The sequence below is a fragment of the Colletotrichum destructivum genome, chromosome 1 (genome assembly GCF_034447905.1).
Source record: "Colletotrichum destructivum chromosome 1, complete sequence".
Lineage (NCBI taxonomy): Eukaryota > Fungi > Ascomycota > Sordariomycetes > Glomerellales > Glomerellaceae > Colletotrichum > Colletotrichum destructivum.
The window spans coordinates 600,803-617,465 of record NC_085896.1 but is presented as its reverse complement, the minus strand read 5'-3'; the positions used below and the strand labels follow the sequence as shown (position 1 = coordinate 617,465).

Below are 16,663 nucleotides of genomic sequence, written 5' to 3'. Positions count from 1 at the left end.
GCGGACGATAAGTGGGGGAGAGGATTTGGGCCGTGGCCACCTCTATCCAAATCTGAGTGTCTGGCGGGGCAGCGTTGACTGACGTACGTACGTACCTACTTTTCCCTTTTTGCAGTGCATGTGCTGTTGCGCCCCCTCCCCCCCCCACGTTTACTACTGCCGCGTACATGACTATTCACGACTCGAACCTGCCACTTCTTCCAGTCCTCAACCTTTCTCGATAGCGGGGCGTCCTTGTCTTGTGCTTGCATACCTGTGCCTTTTCGGAACTTTGGCTTTCCTGTACCTCGTCTGATCAAACCTTTGATTCCTTTGATTTCCAGCTCACTTCTTCCAAGCTTCCAAGACTCCACTGAACATTGGTTCCTTGGGACCTTCCATGGTGGGGACGAACGTCTTTGGATCCATAGATTCGGCGGTACGGATACCCTATTGTCAGTACCGAGTATAGAGTACAGAGTGCAGATATCTACGTACGAATACGTACTTCGGCAGCCATCGATCGACCTCCGGTGCTCCTTGTCGGCCCCAAGCCAAGGCGGACGGGTGACGAACGGTTTTAGAACTCAGCCCACTTGACCTCGCACGCTCTTGAGGGGTCCAGCAGCCTGCTTTCGCGGCCTGACCTTTTCTTTAAACCGGCTGCGTCTCCCCCCCCCGAAACGCCAAAACATCTCGAGACACGTCATTTTCCTCGCCCTCTGGCCTCAACACAAGCGTGCATCCGTTCCTCGAGCACCGTCGGCCTCTCTCGCTGACCAGACCGCACACGATGCTCGACGAAAACCTCCCAACGTTCCGCTTCCGCCCCTCCTCCGACAACCCACTGAACACCCTCCTCTACTTTACACACCAGGGATCCGACCCGACGCCCAGCTACCTCCTTAAGCGCGCCGACCCCGCCAACCCGGCCGCCCGAAACAAGTACGCCGCCGCGCTCACCGACATCGCCTCTCAGCAGATCATCTACGCCGAGGTCCTCGTCGAACCGGAATGGTCCCAGCCCACCCTCTCCGCCGCCGAGCTCCGCGCCCAGAATGGCACACCCGCCCCGCCTCAGCCCATCATGCCCGACCAGGTCACCCTGCAGCTCTACAACCCGGACTCGCAGGTCGTCATCAAGACCAAGGCCGGCAGCTGGGGCAAGTCGGACAGCTGGGAATTCGAGATGCCCGAGCAGAGCTTCCGCGCCCCGAGCGCCAGCCTGATCGACCGCTCCGCCGACGACCCGCCCGTCAGCGACATCGTACCCAAGGTCATCTTCCGCTGGAAGCGCGACGGCAGGCTGAGCAAGGACATGACTTGCTACATGGTCGGAAAGAGCGTCGCCGGGAAGAAGAGCAAAGAGCCTGACATCACCGTCGCCATGTTCAAGGATACGAAGCACGAGAGCGCCGTCACCATCTACGAGCCCAACCTACAGCGCGTCGACGTGGAAGATCGCAAAGGTCTGGATATTGTCCTGCTCTTCGGTGCCGAGGTCCTCCGCGATTTGTTTCTGAACCCTCGTCAAAACGTCTTCAACCTTACAACAATGCCCCCGCCGATGGCCGGTCGTCGGAAGAACTCTAAGCCTTCGCCAGCCTCCATGGGTCCCGGAGGCCCCGTGCTCCCAGTTGCTGCAATGTCGGGCGCCATCGGCAACAAGCCCGCCTCGCCACCAGCACAGGCGATGAACAACGGCCCGCCAAGACCCAACGCCCGCGCCCAGTGGGAGATCGATAACGAGACGAAACGCCTGCAGGCCATGGTCGCCCAGGAGGAGCGGGAAGCCCGCGAGCGCGAGCGTCGTGACGCCGAGGAGGCGAAGCGCATCAAGAAGATGCTCGACAAGGAGGAGAAGGAGCGGCGGCGGAAGGAAGCCGAGATCGAAGCGGAAACGGAGCGTCTCCGCAGGCTATACGGCGTGCAGCCCGACGCGTCCGGACCCGGTCTGCCACCTAGGCATCAGCCGCCGCCCGGGACCACCCCGGGATCGTGGCACGTCGCACCGGCGCAGCCGCCGAGGCCTCTTAGCGCGGGGCCCTATCAGAACGGGCAACCAGGGACAAGCTCGTATCGTCCGCCGCAGCAGGTGCACTTTGCGCCACAGCCGAAGCCGGCGCAGCAACAACCGCAGCATCAACAGCAACAGCAAGGGGGCCGGGGTAAGCTCCCGAACCTGATGTCGGGGTTACTTCAGGGTCCGTATGCCAACCCGGCTGCTAGTGTCAGCAATTTCTTCCATCGGGATCGGACTGAGGAGGAGAAGCGCAAGGTCGCTAAGAAGCGAAGTGTGCACTTCTAAAGCGGCCGTCTTTCAAGGCGAAGGATGGGGGTTAATTCATTTTCTGTCTACCTTGCATTGTAAGCATATTAGGCGTTCTGGGAGGGTACGCCCACTTGGCGCGTGGCTGGCATGGTTGGTTGATCATGAGGTAAAATGGCGTGTGGGTTTTTTTCTTGGATTCTGTTCCGTTTTTTTGCATGGGTATACTATTAGGCACTCAACATGTATGCGTATAGAGCTACGAATTACACGACATTTTTTCAAGTAACCGATGGTTCTACAATGGCTTGAAAGCTAGTGAATCGTACTCTCCGACTTGGGTCGTTCGCAACAGGAACGTTGACAGGGATACGGAGCCTCTTGCTAGGGCAGGGAAGGCAAAGCTGTATTCTATCCATAGCGCAAATCGCTGGGATACGATACAGGCTGAGGCCACCGGGAGCAAACCACACTGAATCGCAGGACGAGCCCGGTGACGCACGCACTTCAAGTCACTGGGCGGGTGTCGCGGAGTGTCGCTCGTATATGGCTACTGGCTAGTGAGTGGAGCGACAGATGATTGATCGGATTTGCCGGGCTGGTAGTGCATCCCAATCGGGAAGCAGTCTAAATCCACGCCAAGGGGATAGATAACCGGGGCGGGATTCGGTTTCCACGAGCTCCACAACAGCGGGTTCACACCCAAGTTTCACCGATTATTTCCCAGCTTCGATTTCCATGTGCCGCGCGCCGGTTCGTCGGGCCATTCACCCGTTGTGTTCTATCTAGGAGACAGAGAGTGTGTGTGTTGAGAGAGAGAGAGAGAGAGAGAGAGAGAGGGGGGGGGGGGGGGGTTTCTTCCTACCATGCCCGGCCTGTTGCTCAATGCCTGGCAAGCACAGCTTCCGTCCGCGCGAAATGTTCTCCGTCCGTTGAGTAGTCGGTGGGATTGTCTAGCGTGCGTGTCTCAGAACAAAGATCTACATATATAGAAAGGGCTGGGGAAACTGGGGTAAACGAAGAGCCCCCCGGGCATGGAAGGTCGCAGGGTGGACGTGCCCACATGCCCGTGACATCATGTCATAGTCGAGCCTCTGATTTGTCGTGCTTCCTTGTAAGTCTTTAGAGCTTGCTACATATAAAAGTCCTAACATTCCCGTCTCTGCAAAAAAAAAAGTTTGGATCGGGCGGAACACGAGTCGCGATCCCGGCTCAAGGTACTCCAGTTCTGGGGATTGTATTCAAAAGACGATCCTCGCCCGTAATACCACCAGCACGTCCCCCTCAGCCGCCATAAGTCCACCTCCCTCAAGCAGCGAGGCCACAATGGCGACAGTGTCGTCAACCTCGACGATCCAGCTCCGGAACTTGGAGCGGCCGCCGACGCCCAAGGATGGCAGCCTCCTCAACACCGAGGGCCACCGCCTCGGGTCCGACGACGACACCACCGGCGGGCTCCCGGCACCCACGACGACGACCACCGTCGTTCAGAGGTGGAATCATCCAAGGTCCAACTTGTTCAGGGTTCTCTCGTGCTTCTGGAGCATGCTCGTTTCGGGAGCCAACGACGCCGCATACGGTGTAAGTCTCCCCCGTCCTCCTCTCATACCGGTTCGGACGGCAGCTAACATTGAGACCAGGCTTTGATTCCCTATGTACGTCGCGAAGCGCCCCAGAGACTCATGTAAACCATTACTCACAATCTCCACAGCTAGAGACATACTACAACCTGACCTACATCGTCGTCTCCCTCGTCTTCTTGTCCCCCTTTGTCGGCTACGTCCTCTCGGCCCTGCTCAACAACCACATCCACCTGCGCTGGGGCCAGCGCGGCATCGCCGTCCTCGCCTCGATGTGCCATCTCGTCGCCTACGTCATCATCTCCCAGCACCCGCCCTACCCGGCGCTCGTCGTCGTCTTCATCCTCGCGGGCTTCGGCAACGGCCTGAGCGACGCCGGCTGGAACGCCTACATTGGCAACATGGGCCACGCCAGCGAGGTCCTCGGCTTCCTGCACGCCTGCTACGGCGCCGGCGGTGTCATCAGCCCGCTCATTGCCACCACCATGATCAGCAAGGGCAACCTGGGGTGGTGGACGTTTTACTATGTCATGGTGAGAATCCCCCGGAATTTATGCGTGTGAAAAAGACAATGAGAGGGTGTGAGGGGGGAAGGAGGGGATAGAGAGAGAGAGAGAAAACCAAGGGATCTTCTTTCTCTCCCTCCCAAAACAGCTTTGTAGATCCAAGAAAGGCAGGCAGACAGACTGACTGACACAACGAAACAGCTCGGCCTCGCCGTCATCGAACTTGTCTGGTGCACGACCGCCTTCTGGACGCAGACGGGCGCAGTCTACCGCGAGACGGTGAGCCACTCCAACAACGACAGCGGCACGGGCCTGAGGACGGCCCTCTTCAAGCGACCATACGCGCGCGTCTCGTGGCTCAGCGCATTCTTCCTCCTTGCTTACGTCGGTACCGAGGTCTCGTTGGGCGGTTGGATCGTGCAGTTCATGATCCAGGTCCGCAAGGCCAACCCCTTCGACTCGGGCATGACGTCTGTCGGCTTCTGGCTGGGCCTAACGCTCGGCCGCATCGTGCTGGGCTTCGTGACGCCCCGGCTGGGCGTCAAGCTCGCCGTCGCCATCTACATCCCCATCACGATGGCGCTCGAGCTCGTCTTCTGGCTCGTGCCGCAGTTCTACGTCTCGGCCGTCGCCGTCGCGCTGCAGGGCTTCTTCCTGGGACCCTTCTTCCCGGCCGTCGTCGTGGCGGCGACCAGGCTGCTGCCGAGGCACCTGCACGTCAGCACCATCGGGTTCGCAGCGGCGTTCGGCGGCAGTGGCGCCGCGATCCTACCGTTCGCCGTCGGCGCGCTGGCGCAGGCCAAGGGCGTGCAGGTCTTGCAGCCTGTTATCCTGGCGTTCTTGGGCGTTATGCTGGGGCTATGGCTCTGCTTGCCCCGGATCGGAGATAAGAAGGAGTAAGTACAGGAGGAGGGGGAGAACTAGTTCGGTCGTATATAATTAGAGGTTTTGGGTAGCAAGATTTCAAGCTTGCAATTCGAGCCCAAGTCTGAATCTTGTGTGAAGAAGCAGACTTTCGTGGCCCGGCCGAGGAAAAAAGCGGCCGCGTAGCAGAGGCAGACGTACTAAAAGATGGATTTGCCCTGAGACAGAACCTAAGCATTCTTTCCCGGTAAAAAGAAAAAATCCAAGGGGGCAGCAGGACCACATCAGGGTGGAAGGAAGAAAACAGCTAAAACCTTCATAAGACTCTTTAAAAACATAGCCCAACCGGACTTTCTGCCTCTCCCTGAGCAACTCAAGACTCGTGGTTCTCATTACGGAGCACAAAAGAGTCCTCTTCTCATTGTGTGTGCATATGTAATGCCGTTTTAGTCCTTGGGATGAGAGCTCCTTTGATACATGGAAAGGCAGGAAGACAAGGAAGGTCTGGATGAAAGCACCCAGGTGTGGTCTGTGCACACAGTCACTCCATCAAACCAACGTCATTCTATTTTCGGATAAGCTTTTTTCCGAATATCCAACGCTCGGACCATCCATCAACTACGCTAGCTACCAAAAATTCTCATGATGGGTCCTCCAACTGGCATGTCTGGCCCAGCTGTTGCTGAACCTCCCCTAGCCCATTTCCAAGCTCAACTCCATCCCAACGACTCCCTCTTCGACGACCAAGGCTACTTTCTCGATAACGACTTTGACTCCGAGATCCATCGTCACCTCTCCATCTTTGGTTGGAAAAAAGCATTCCGCTTCGGCATACACCAGCAAGCCAACCTTGAACGGCTCCAAGAGCTCGGTTTCCTCGTCGTACTTCCCGTCGGCTTCAACCTTCGCATCCATACGCCCCCGGGCTATATCCGCTACCGTCTCATCGCTATTTTTGCGACCGCTAGACGCGCAGTCGAACAACAACTCAAGAACGAGCGTCGCTCTCAAATCCCAGTCATCATGGTTCAACTTACCGAGGTCGAGGACGAGCACTTCCAGTCCGGCCAGGCCGGTCCTATCGAGGATGATGCCGACTTCACCGACACTGGTATGTGGGAGCCCCCAGCTGTCGAGACATAGGGCACGAGAACCCCGCTGTTCCGCGTTGCGAAGCTCTTGATGTAATGCATACATCACACGACCAACTAGCTAACAACCCCCAGACTCCGAGATCTCTGCCGATAGCGACTACGACCCTCGTGACGAGTCCTTCGCCGAACGCATCTACGCCCTGAAGGACATTGTCCCCCCGACCACCCGCGGCTGGATCAGCAACAAGATTGACTTCGGCGTCTCCGCCGTTCAGAACACGTGGTACTACAGCTCCCGCACCGTCTGGGTCGTCTGTGCTACTGCCCTGATGATCGGCGTCCCCTTGGCTACCTGTTGGGCCGAGGACCAGCAGCTTGAGGGCATGGAGCGCGAGTTCCGCATGCGTGAGGCGGGCGGCGACGCGCTCCTGGCCGCTGGCGAGAGCCAAGAGGGCAGCACCGCTGACCAAATCGGCCTCGCCCTCGACCGCGCCGAGGCCAAGCCCGCTCTGTAAATTACCAAACACCAAAATCGGAAACAAAAAAACCACCACAATGCAAAGCGAAGCTAGGAAGCACGAAGCTAAGCTTACCAAAAACTTCCCCCCGAAACCGCGCACCCAACGGCCTGACGACACGCCGTACACCCTAACTCGGTATCGGACAGACTATTGGCGTTGCTTTTTATCTCTCTCTCTGCGCTTCGGAACTGTATATCAAGACAACTCTCTCACACTTTACAACACACCCACGACAATCGGAACTTTGCTTGCATTGCGGTCATGGATGGTTGGCAGGATGGGGTTTCCCTGCCATTGTGCTTGTACTATAGGAATTCATGAGGCCGCGATAGGAATGGCCGCTTGCAATCATGATGAAATTCTAATACCCATCCCGTTCCCAGCAGCTTCCCACGCCGTGATTCCCTGCTACTTGGCTGTTGCGCTGTTCTGCTTACCGACTACGGACTACACCCCAGGAGCGGGGAGTACCCGGACGCGGAAACACGTTACCGAGCATGCCGTCGCCAATTGGGACGGAGAATGGACAACAGAACATTGCGTCCGAGACGCGGACACAGACTAGCCTGGTAGCTGTTTCCGAGAAGTCTTGAGCGGCTCGAAGCGAAGGGCCAAACTCCGACAAAAATATTTGACGGCCACAACATGTTCCCGAGGGATACCAGGGTTTTGCTTTTCACTGTTATTTTAATATGTCAGTCCATGAACGTTGAGTACAGGAGTGCGGGCCTAAGACTTCCGCGCCCATCCGACGAGTCGGCAGCAGCGGCAGTAGTATTAGAGCATGGAAGGTTTCGTAGGATACCCGTCAGTCCAGTGTCCAGGTGTGTCTTGGAAGGCTCAGAATTCATAAGTCGGTATCAGATGATGCGAACAAAGAACAAGTGGAATCATCGTCGAAACAATCATTTCAATGCTTGGGGAGGGGGGAGGGGTGCGCATCATTGGGCCCGGCCACACCCGGCGACTCTTCACCAAGACGGGCGACGGCGCTTCTAGCCTGATGGTACGATGCCAGATTTAAACTCTCAGCCGGCTGCTTGGAGGACCACTCTACGCGGTGTGGTGCATCGGGCGTGGCAGAGAAAGTGACAGCGCTTCTGCCGAGCCCGGGCATTGCCACTTACGGCTTTCGGGGGGGGGGGGGGGGGGGGGGGGGCAGCGACGCAAGCCCTCAAAAGCCATCATCAACCCTCCTCGTCCGATCCAGCCGTTTGCATCGTTCGGTACTTGTTCTCCGGGGGTGTGTGGGCGGGGAGGGGGGTTCCCCGGCGCTCAGTACGGACATGTCTCAATTTCCGCGGTGAAGGTGATGCCCGCCCAGACGCTCCGGGATCGGCGCCATCGGCCCGCTCCGCCTCGGAGCCACGGGGGCCACCGCATCACCACCGCCAGCTTTCCCCGGGGTGAAACGAACCTTCTTTCCCCGCGAGAAAACAGAGTAAGACAAGCGCGCTTTTTTCTTCTTCTTTTTCGGTTGTTCATTAGGGATCAGTCGCAAAACATCCAGAGGACTTGCCTTCCATCAGACCGTCTCCTTTTTTGCGTCCAGGCTAGGGCTCATAGAAAAAGACGAAGAAGGAGGGGGGTCAGATTGTAGAAGAAGAAAAACAAGCGCCATTTAACCCTCCCCTTGAGGCCTGGCCAAAAACGAGCATCTGGAAGATCGGACGTCCACCGTCCAAAAATCAGGTTGCCTCGCCACAACATTCCGCGGCATCGATTCGGCATCGAGTCGACGAGAAAGCAAACACGCGCAACTTGGTCTAGGTTCCCAGGAAGTCTCCTCCAAAGCGCCTACCAATACAGTAGCACAGTTCCCCCGACCCCGGACACGATGGACTCGAAGCCGGTATCAGATATGGACTTCAGAGCACTTCCAAAGATCGAGGTATGGCGTTGTTTCTGCAGATACACTACCGGCGCATTGAGTTTGGGAACCAAGACCTAGTTATCTAACGCCCGCTTAGCTCCACGCCCACTTGACAGGCAGCATAAGCCGGCGCACCCTCCACGACATCTGGGTCCGCAAGAGGCAGGCCGGCGAGACAGACCTTGCGGACCCTCTTGTCGAGATGCCGGACGGCAAGCATGACTACAATCTCACCACGTACTGTTCCCTTCCTTCTCGTACCGCTCTTTTCTCCCCCGCCGTTTGTCCCTCTTTTCCAACCGAACCCGCCTGACCGCATTCTAGCTTCTTCCCCCTTTTCTCTTCCTACATCTACAACCTCATAACCGATCCCGAGACCCTCCGCGTTGCAACCCTCTCGGTCCTGCAGGACTTCCACGCCGACGGCGTGACCTACCTCGAGCTCCGCACCACCCCGCGCTCTCTCCCCTCACCGACCCCACAGCCTCCCTCTGTCTACGTCTCCACGATCCTCTCGGCCATCGCCGCCTTCGAGGCCACGCACCCGGCGGGCCAGGAAACGATGATGCGCACGCGCCTGATCCTCTCCGTGGATCGCCGCCACACCTCTGCGCAGGCCCGCGAGACCGTCCTCCTCGCCGCCCAGTTCCGCGAGCGGGGCGTCGTCGGCGTCGACCTCTGCGGCGACCCAGCCGCTCGCGTACACGGCGTACCGGGTCAGGACGACGTCTCCATCTTCCGGGACGCCTTCGCCGAGGCCAGGGACCTCGGGCTGGGTATCACGGTCCACTTCGGCGAGGCCGAGTGCTCGGGCACCCCCGGCGAGCTCGCCGAGATCCTGTCGTGGGGCCCGCAGCGCCTGGGGCACGTCATCCACCTCGGCGAGGACGTGAAGCGGGAGATTGTGGAGCGAAGGATCGGGCTCGAGCTGTGTCTCAGCTGCAACGTGCACGCGGGCATGATCTCGGGCGGGTTCGAGGCGCATCATTTCGGAGAATGGTGGGGCGTGGAAGGGAGCATGATATCTCTCGGCGTACGTTTCTGTCTCGTTTTGTTGTTCTGTTGTTTCCTCCCCCCTCCCTCTCCCATTCTTTCCGTTATCCTTTCCCAGTCCGCTGTTGAGGGTTCTCAGTTTGAGAAGGCTGCGGCTAACCTGCAGGCCGCAAACAGACCGACGACGTCGGCGTGTTTGGCAGCCCGCTGTCCAACGAGTACAGGCTAGTGGCGGAGCATTTCGGGCTCTGCCGTGACGATGTATGTGCCCTCGCCCGTCGTGGGATCGATTCCATCTTTGGCGGCGAGGACGAAAAGCATCGTCTCCAGCGTGTGATGTGGAAATCTGCGTTGGCCGAGCGGATCTGAGCGCCGGGTCAATGGACGGAGGGGAGGGGGGATAGGGAGGGGTCGAAAGAGGACCGAGAGCTGGCTATCATTCAGGATTCCCGCCCCATCATGCCGCCGGCAAACAGAGAAGGATGGAAGGGGAAGAGAAAAAAAAGGAATAATAAAAAGGAGTAGTGCGTGCGTATCCTTCTAGATGCCTGCCGCTCCCGTCAGCTAAGCGTTGACGGTGGACTGCCTCCCCGTCCGGGCGGCATCCTGCTGCACGTTTTCTTTACTTAGCGACATTACTTGGGCTTTTTGGCGACCCCGAGACCGGAAATTTCGCATCTGAGTTCAAAGAGAGTTCATCTATCCCCCTCGGTCCAGCGTTCCTGGGCCGGTGTAGGCACCCCCTTCCATCCCAGCGACACGCCTTGGTAGCGGCCTGAAGCATCAGATTGACTGCACGGTGAGTGTGTGTGTATGTGTGTGAAAGGGAGAGAGAGAGAGAGAGACAGAGAGCGTGTGTGTGTGTGTGTGTCAGACAGTGGGAAGGGGGTTCGTGCCCATCAGACCAACGAAGCGTTTGCCTTACGGATGGTATTATTCTTACGCAGACGACCCTCCCTAATGCCGCTGTGCGTTTTTCAAGGCGACTGGCATCACATCAAGATGCACGACAGAGAGCGGAAACAACTCGATGCTGTTTCCATTGGTACTTGCTGGCCGCGCGCTCCTGTTGCGACCGCCACGCCGTTTGCGCATTGGGCTGTTCAGACTACTAAAGCAGCCAGCTGCTATAGTCTCATTCCACATGCATAGAACAAGCTTTCGTCAGGCAACCGTCAATCATGTCTCATACCCTCCTCCGACCAGTGTGCTGGCTTCGTTGGAATCGTTTCCACAAGTGATCACTCCGTGAGCGTCAACGCTTAGGTTTCTACATCCTGACCCCAAACTTAATCCATGGACGGTGTTGCTCGCCTCCTGCGTAGGGACAGGTATTGCGAGTGCCCGGTTGGGCAATACGGCTATTAATACTCAAAGCGGTCTCCACCGAAGGCCGGCGTTTCCTACCTCCCACAGCAAATTCGTGGGTCAAGAAAAGGCCGAGCTCGAGGTCCCGCAAGTTGTGACGGTTCAAGCTCGTTACTCTGCCCAGGCAGGATGCGCACAGTCAGGAACTGGGCAGAGGTCGGAAACACCCACCCTAAGCCGGAGATGGTATGCCAGGGGCGCATGGATGGAACAGATCGAGTTAGCGGCCACCTGTCTGCGAGGTGTTTGGACTAGTGAGCTTCTCTAAACTATGCTCGAGATCTCGTGGAAGGCAAACGGTGGATAGTCCTCACGAGCGTGAGCAAGCTGTTTATCGACCGCAGGGACGTGCGTGCCATGATGACAGGACACTTGTCTTTGGTCCGCCGTTGAGATGACACACAGACCTCAGGAGAAACAGGATCACCAGGCGGGCGAGGAGGCTCTTGATGCCTACTCCATGGCCAAGGCAACCGCGGCGTCGTACCTTAAAACGGATAGGCATGAGGCGAGCGGTGCAGAGAATGTAGCATTGACTGTAGAGAGGCCAACAACACCCGGGCCAACTCGATGTCAGGAGACGCTTCCTGTATAACGATGGGATAAGCCACTATTCTGCGGGAGTTGTGTGTGTGTGTGTGTGTGTGTGTGTGTGTGTGTGTGTGTGTGTGTGTGTGAAAGACATTGTATCTGTAGACGGGAGGCTTCTCCCCACAATCCCGAGTGGAACATGAGCTCAGGAAGCCCGTGTGCTTCCCGCTGGGCAGCCGAGGAAGGGTGTGATGTTGTCCATTAGTGATCGGCGAAAGATAATCCCGTCTAGATATCAGATAACCGTACCCCAGCTTTGATGCTTCGCGCTGCTGGATGTGTGATTTGTCATCCATTCCGTATCTCATAGCGTACTCTGTAGTCACTCAGATGTACCATCCGAGTGACGTAACGTCGGACTCATCTGTAATCACGTAGGTTTGTGCTGAATGTGCCGCGTGCGGAGAATTTAAGCCCACTATCCGGATCGGAGTCGGGCAAGGCAGTGGATCTGCTCGCCGGTGACGTCGCCGTCTACAGATCATCAAAACTATCGTCAACGTAGGAAGTAGCAATCGGCCGGCTTTCGCACATCTGGAGCCCTCTTGTGTGTTAATGAAGCCTAATACTAGTATCCCCCCCCCCCCCCCCTTTTCTTTTCCCCCCTCGTTTGGCTCGATGTAGCTTTTGGTTCCGTTTGGGGCTGCCAACGGACCATACACTCACACACTCACACACTCGATCACTCTCACACCCGTGCCAGTGGGATCCGTCGCAGCCCTATGTCGTCCCTCGCTAGCAAAAGGATACGGTTGGTTTAGCAGACCTAGCGTGCGAGCAACGCCCGTTTTAGGAATCCGACGGAGCACGGCTGCCTAAAACCGTTCACTGGCATGCCAGAGTACGTGTTCGCGCCAAGTGCATGGAACTTGTGTGATCTTGACAGGAGGAATGAGCCGCGGAGCAGAACTAACCTAAGTAGCGGAGACCAGAATGGTACCCGGTGATACAAACGATCTTGGCATCTCACAAGCTTACCCAGGGTAGCCATTGTCAGAAATCGAGGCGGCTGATGGAGGGCGAGTTGGAGTGCCGCTGGCCATTGTTGTTTGTCCAACACGAGGGCCTTCTAACTATCATGCATTCCGTCCGGTTCGGTGTGGGGAGTGGCAATACTGCCGAGCGGCATATCCAAACCGTCTGGTTCCGGCCGTTTTCCCTATCCCAGATGCCATCACCGACATGCGTAAGAAGGCCAACCCAGTAGATGCAGCCTGAATCTGGACCCCGAAAGGACGTAGTGGTGGAAGTTTGGGGCCTGCGACGATATCGGCTGGCTACATGGCCACGGGCTACGAGAGCTTAGACCGCCCGCCCGCCCGCCACTCAAATGACCTGCGAAGAAATCAACCATTATCCCGGAACGAAGCTTCGGTGTAATGCGCACGAATGACAAGCCAACCGTCGGGGTCGGATATGGCATGCCATATCTAAGTCCACGGTGTCCCGGTAGCAAGAATGGCAGTGGGTGCGACGGGGCCTGCTAAGCGGCGAGGGCAAAAGAGGGCGTGGCGGCAAAGCTGATATTGTCGTAAGAACATAGAATGGAGAAGAAAGAGGGAGGGGGGTAAACTTGGGGCTTCTCACAGTCTATCGCGAGTCACAGGCGTAGGGGTTCCAGTCCCAGTCTACAACTGAGCCAATGAAACCAACGTCTGGCCCAGTGTGGCTGGCTGGAGGAAGGGGCAGACTGAGACTCTCGTCCAATTCATGGACGTTGCCACTCGGGGCTTTCCTGGGCTGACCTGACAAGAGGCTGTACCTGCTGCACTTGGACCAGGGGCTCGTCTTCTTGCTTCGTCCATGTCCTAGCGAGTTCGATATAAGAGGTTGTTGTTTGCTTGCTGACACGACCAGCCCACCACCGCCTCCCCCCGCCTTTGGAGGTCCCTTTGGGGTCAAGGTTTTCGGATGCTTTGCCGAAGAGGCTGCCAGCTTCCAACAGGCTGTCATCGCCAAGTAGTCTTTTGCGGACTGCTCGCGTTTGTTCAGCCCGCATGGTTTCCTTGCAAAAAAAAAAAAAAAAGAAAAAAAAAAGTACGATGTAATAATTTCTCTGAACGACCTGGTAGCCCATCCGGCTCGTCACCTTGAGCTCGTGAACGCTGACCGTTTGGAGATGAAGTTAAGGCTTCTTGAGCGGGCGTTGGCCGGCCGAGGGACAGTGCCTGCCCCGGTGCTTCAGAAGCATGACCGACAAGCAGGGTGAGGCGAAACGTAGCACGAACCCAGCTGACCGGCAAAATTCATGATTCTGGGCTCTAAGCTTCCGTAAATCGTCCTGACTTTTGATGAGGGCCTGAAGCGAAGTCTTTTAGTCGAGAGAAGAGCTGAGGATGAATCGAAAATGTTGCAAAGGTCTGACGAGATGGTGAGGGACGAGGATGAGGACGACACCTTTCCGCCGGTGGAAGGAGAAGGGGGTGTGAGCAGGGCAGGCGATGATGGCCAAAAGGCGAGACGGGAATACATGGAAACAAACAAGGCACAGACCACCAGATCAGTGGGGGAGGGGGTGAAGTTCAGCAGAGGCCGTCAGCCAACCGGCTTCCTACTGGTCTACAATCACCTGCATCCAATCCGTGTTTATGCAATGCAGCAAGAGGCCGCCCCACAGTGTAAGGTACGCACTAATACCAGGTGAGATGCAGTGTGTGCGAACATTTGAGCCGGTCTAGGCTCAAACTCCCCACTCACCTATATCGGAGTTGGTTCTTCAACGATGTTCCTTGGCTTGATGCGAAATCATACTTATGGCTACGTGATGCGCAAATGCCACGTCTGTAGGGGCCATATATTGAAGGCGAACGCCACACACAAGGGCATCGTCTCGGACCTCAACGTCCGGGAAGCTCGAGGTTCCAAAATTCGAGGTTCCGAAATTCGAGGCACATGCTCTCTTGTCATTGGCTTGACCCGTGCTTGCTTTGATGGCATACGATTGAGTGAGCAAGCGATGATTGGGTCTGTGATCGAGATAAACGCTCCAGGGGAACGTCGGCGTTGGGTAACCCAGCGGAGCTTGCATGTGTCAAACGTTCCTCCTCGCAACCCAGTTTGCCAGGACCCTGAGACACGGCACTCTCTGTTCGTACGAAGAGGGTGGTGGTGTAGAGGCGAGGTGTGAGGTGATCACCGGTAGGTGAAAGTCTGCCAAGCGTTGTGCTTGCATTTCGCCAAGGAAAGTTGAATGGAGGATGGATTGAGAAAATGAGGAGAAGCCTCAGAAAAGGAGGGTGCGCTGCCGGTGCGCGGCGGCGGCTCCTGTTTCCCCACTGCTGGAAGGCGGTACGTACCTCCTCTTGCCTTGCACAGTCGCGGCCGAGTAACGGTACGCTCACTGTAGCCATGGACATACCCTCATGTAGGAGGTAGGTATCCGAGAGTATTCTGTGCCTTGGAGACTTTGAAATGAAGCATTGGTGGCCGGGTCGTGAGAGAAGACATGTTGGTCCCAAAGGCAACAACGCCTCAAGCACAACTGTTTGCCGCCGCTGTTGCCGTACCACGATGGTGCAGAATGCCAGGAGGTAATGTAGGACAGTACCAAGTTGGATAAGGCATAATGTGTGGAGCAGTAACAAAAGTCAATACAAAGTACTCCAGCGAGGCTCATGTCAGATTCGGCGCCAAAAAGCTGGACAGATGGATGCGATGTTTGTTCATTGAACGTGCCGCATGAGTGGGAGGCTATGTTCAATGTTGCAGAAGAGCCGATGCCCAACTTGGCCCAGCCCAGATACGTAGCTAAGATGTGCACGGAACACGGAACGCCAACTTAGTCACCGCTGGCTGCTTCAGATACCTCGACCTCTCAGCGACGTTGGACCCTGCGTCTTTCGAGCGTCTGATAGGACTTTGTCGGTCAGCGGTTGACGTCCCGCCTTTCAAGGCTGTCATGGGTCGGATTCTATCGCATCGCATCGCATCGCGTCGTATCGTTTCGTATTGCACTGCTTCGCGCCGGCAGACGAAATGCGGCCTGGCCAACTCTATCACTCTCGTCGTCTCTGCTACTTCTCCAAGTCATGTCAACTGGATGCAAACGTCCCAACCGAGTCGCTAGATGGTTCGAGCGGCCTCGCAAGAAACCAAACCAATTTCTACGTCGGGCAAATCTATATGGAGGTAGGAAAGGGCAAACTCCAAACTCGCTCTCGGTTGATTGTTGCCTCACTCCCAACACCTACCGTTGGACGACCAGAAAATGTACAAAGGGACCAAGGGGAGACGAGACGGGACGGGACGAATGGGGGATAAGGTTCTCGGATTACGTCTTGTTTTTCTGTTACCTTTCCTGCCGACGTCGGGAATAAGAAACGGAGGCTGCATTAGAGTGCAGTCAAGAATGGATGGACTCGAGGGAGACGGTATACGGGAGAAGATAAAAGACCGAGTGGTCAAAAAAGAAGAAGAAAAAAAACCATAAGGAGGAAACTATAAACCACACACAGCTATAGGTAGGTGTAGACCTGCCTATCTTGAGCTCAAACTTTTTCGACGGCAGGAACAGGCGGTTGTGGTTCTTTCCTCGCCTGCCAGTGTTCGCCGAGCGGGTCCCCTCCATCCCCCCTGATCCCCCCACCTCTCCTCGGTCCCCTCCCCTCCCCTCCCCTCCACTTCACGCACGTCTGGTTCCAGAATCCACCCACCCTTGGACTATTTTGTGATACATATCATTTCGCGCCATTGTACGGACCTCGAGCAACTGGAAGCCCCTTGTATTTCGTACACTGCTAAGGCAGGGTCGGTAGAAAAAAGCAATGAATGGTACGCAAGTGTCACCAACAAAACAAACCCCTGGGGGGGATGATACAGGCAGGCTCATATCCATCCTCTCCCATTGTCCTGGTCCAGTTAGGCAACACACTCGACCGACGCTCGCACTCTGCCGCTTGGCTTGGCTACTATGACCTGCTCACGCTCAAAACGGTTCGCACCAGATTCCTGAGTGGCATCTAATTGGGTTGGCATCGCCGCATCCACTCATTTACCTGGCTACTTTGATCAGTGAGCGTATACTGT

At 56.6% G+C, this 16,663-nt stretch overlaps 6 protein-coding genes across 6 annotated transcripts; 5 read left to right on the top strand and 1 right to left on the bottom strand.

Annotated features, from left to right (window-relative positions):
• Positions 1-208: 208 nt before the first annotated feature.
• CDEST_00186 (uncharacterized protein) lies at positions 209-2,518 on the top strand. Its single transcript, XM_062916345.1, has one exon. The coding sequence runs from the start codon at positions 773-775 to the stop codon at positions 2,285-2,287; it is 1,515 nt and encodes a 504-aa protein (XP_062772396.1). The 5' UTR covers positions 209-772; the 3' UTR covers positions 2,288-2,518.
• A 905-nt stretch (positions 2,519-3,423) lies between these two features.
• CDEST_00185 (Putative major facilitator superfamily, MFS transporter superfamily) lies at positions 3,424-5,670 on the top strand. Its single transcript, XM_062916344.1, has 3 exons — positions 3,424-3,827; positions 3,889-4,361; positions 4,536-5,670. Exons 1-3 carry the CDS (start codon positions 3,575-3,577, stop codon positions 5,232-5,234), a joined length of 1,425 nt encoding a protein of 474 aa, XP_062772395.1. The 5' UTR covers positions 3,424-3,574; the 3' UTR covers positions 5,235-5,670.
• A 173-nt stretch (positions 5,671-5,843) lies between these two features.
• Positions 5,844-6,807, top strand: CDEST_00184 (Putative mitochondrial import receptor subunit Tom22; the record flags this gene model as incomplete). The annotated part of the gene is made up of 2 exons (XM_062916343.1): positions 5,844-6,309; positions 6,425-6,807. 2 exons carry the CDS (start codon positions 5,844-5,846, stop codon positions 6,805-6,807), a joined length of 849 nt encoding a protein of 282 aa, XP_062772394.1.
• Positions 6,808-6,827: 20 nt separating this feature from the next.
• CDEST_00183 (uncharacterized protein) lies at positions 6,828-7,666 on the top strand. The gene has a single exon (XM_062916342.1). The coding sequence runs from the start codon at positions 6,848-6,850 to the stop codon at positions 7,376-7,378; it is 531 nt and encodes a 176-aa protein (XP_062772393.1). The 5' UTR covers positions 6,828-6,847; the 3' UTR covers positions 7,379-7,666.
• Positions 7,667-8,117: 451 nt separating this feature from the next.
• On the top strand, positions 8,118-10,344 carry CDEST_00182 (Putative adenosine deaminase domain, adenosine/adenine deaminase, metal-dependent hydrolase). Its single transcript, XM_062916341.1, has 4 exons — positions 8,118-8,704; positions 8,784-8,923; positions 9,011-9,719; positions 9,857-10,344. Exons 1-4 carry the CDS (start codon positions 8,651-8,653, stop codon positions 10,046-10,048), a joined length of 1,095 nt encoding a protein of 364 aa, XP_062772392.1. The 5' UTR covers positions 8,118-8,650; the 3' UTR covers positions 10,049-10,344.
• Positions 10,345-14,541: 4,197 nt separating this feature from the next.
• CDEST_00181 (uncharacterized protein) lies at positions 14,542-14,994 on the bottom strand (the record flags this gene model as incomplete). Its single annotated transcript, XM_062916340.1, has 1 exon — positions 14,542-14,994. The coding sequence occupies one exon, from the start codon at positions 14,992-14,994 to the stop codon at positions 14,542-14,544; it is 453 nt and encodes a 150-aa protein (XP_062772391.1).
• Positions 14,995-16,663: the final 1,669 nt, after the last annotated feature.

Bases quoted from the DNA above. Each gene is read 5' to 3' on its own strand.
- CDEST_00186 (XM_062916345.1), top strand. From the start codon at position 773: ATGCTCGACGAAAACCTCCCAACGTTCCGCTTCCGCCCCTCCTCCGAC.
- CDEST_00185 (XM_062916344.1), top strand. From the start codon at position 3,575: ATGGCGACAGTGTCGTCAACCTCGACGATCCAGCTCCGGAACTTGGAG. The intron at 3,828-3,888 runs GTGTAAGTCTCC...CATTGAGACCAG, and splicing joins AGCCAACGACGCCGCATACG to GCTTTGATTCCCTATGTACG. The intron at 4,362-4,535 runs GTGAGAATCCCC...ACAACGAAACAG, and splicing joins GGACGTTTTACTATGTCATG to CTCGGCCTCGCCGTCATCGA.
- CDEST_00183 (XM_062916342.1), top strand. From the start codon at position 6,848: ATGCAAAGCGAAGCTAGGAAGCACGAAGCTAAGCTTACCAAAAACTTC.
- CDEST_00182 (XM_062916341.1), top strand. From the start codon at position 8,651: ATGGACTCGAAGCCGGTATCAGATATGGACTTCAGAGCACTTCCAAAG. The intron at 8,705-8,783 runs GTATGGCGTTGT...ACGCCCGCTTAG, and splicing joins GAGCACTTCCAAAGATCGAG to CTCCACGCCCACTTGACAGG. The intron at 9,720-9,856 runs GTACGTTTCTGT...GGCCGCAAACAG, and splicing joins GGAGCATGATATCTCTCGGC to ACCGACGACGTCGGCGTGTT.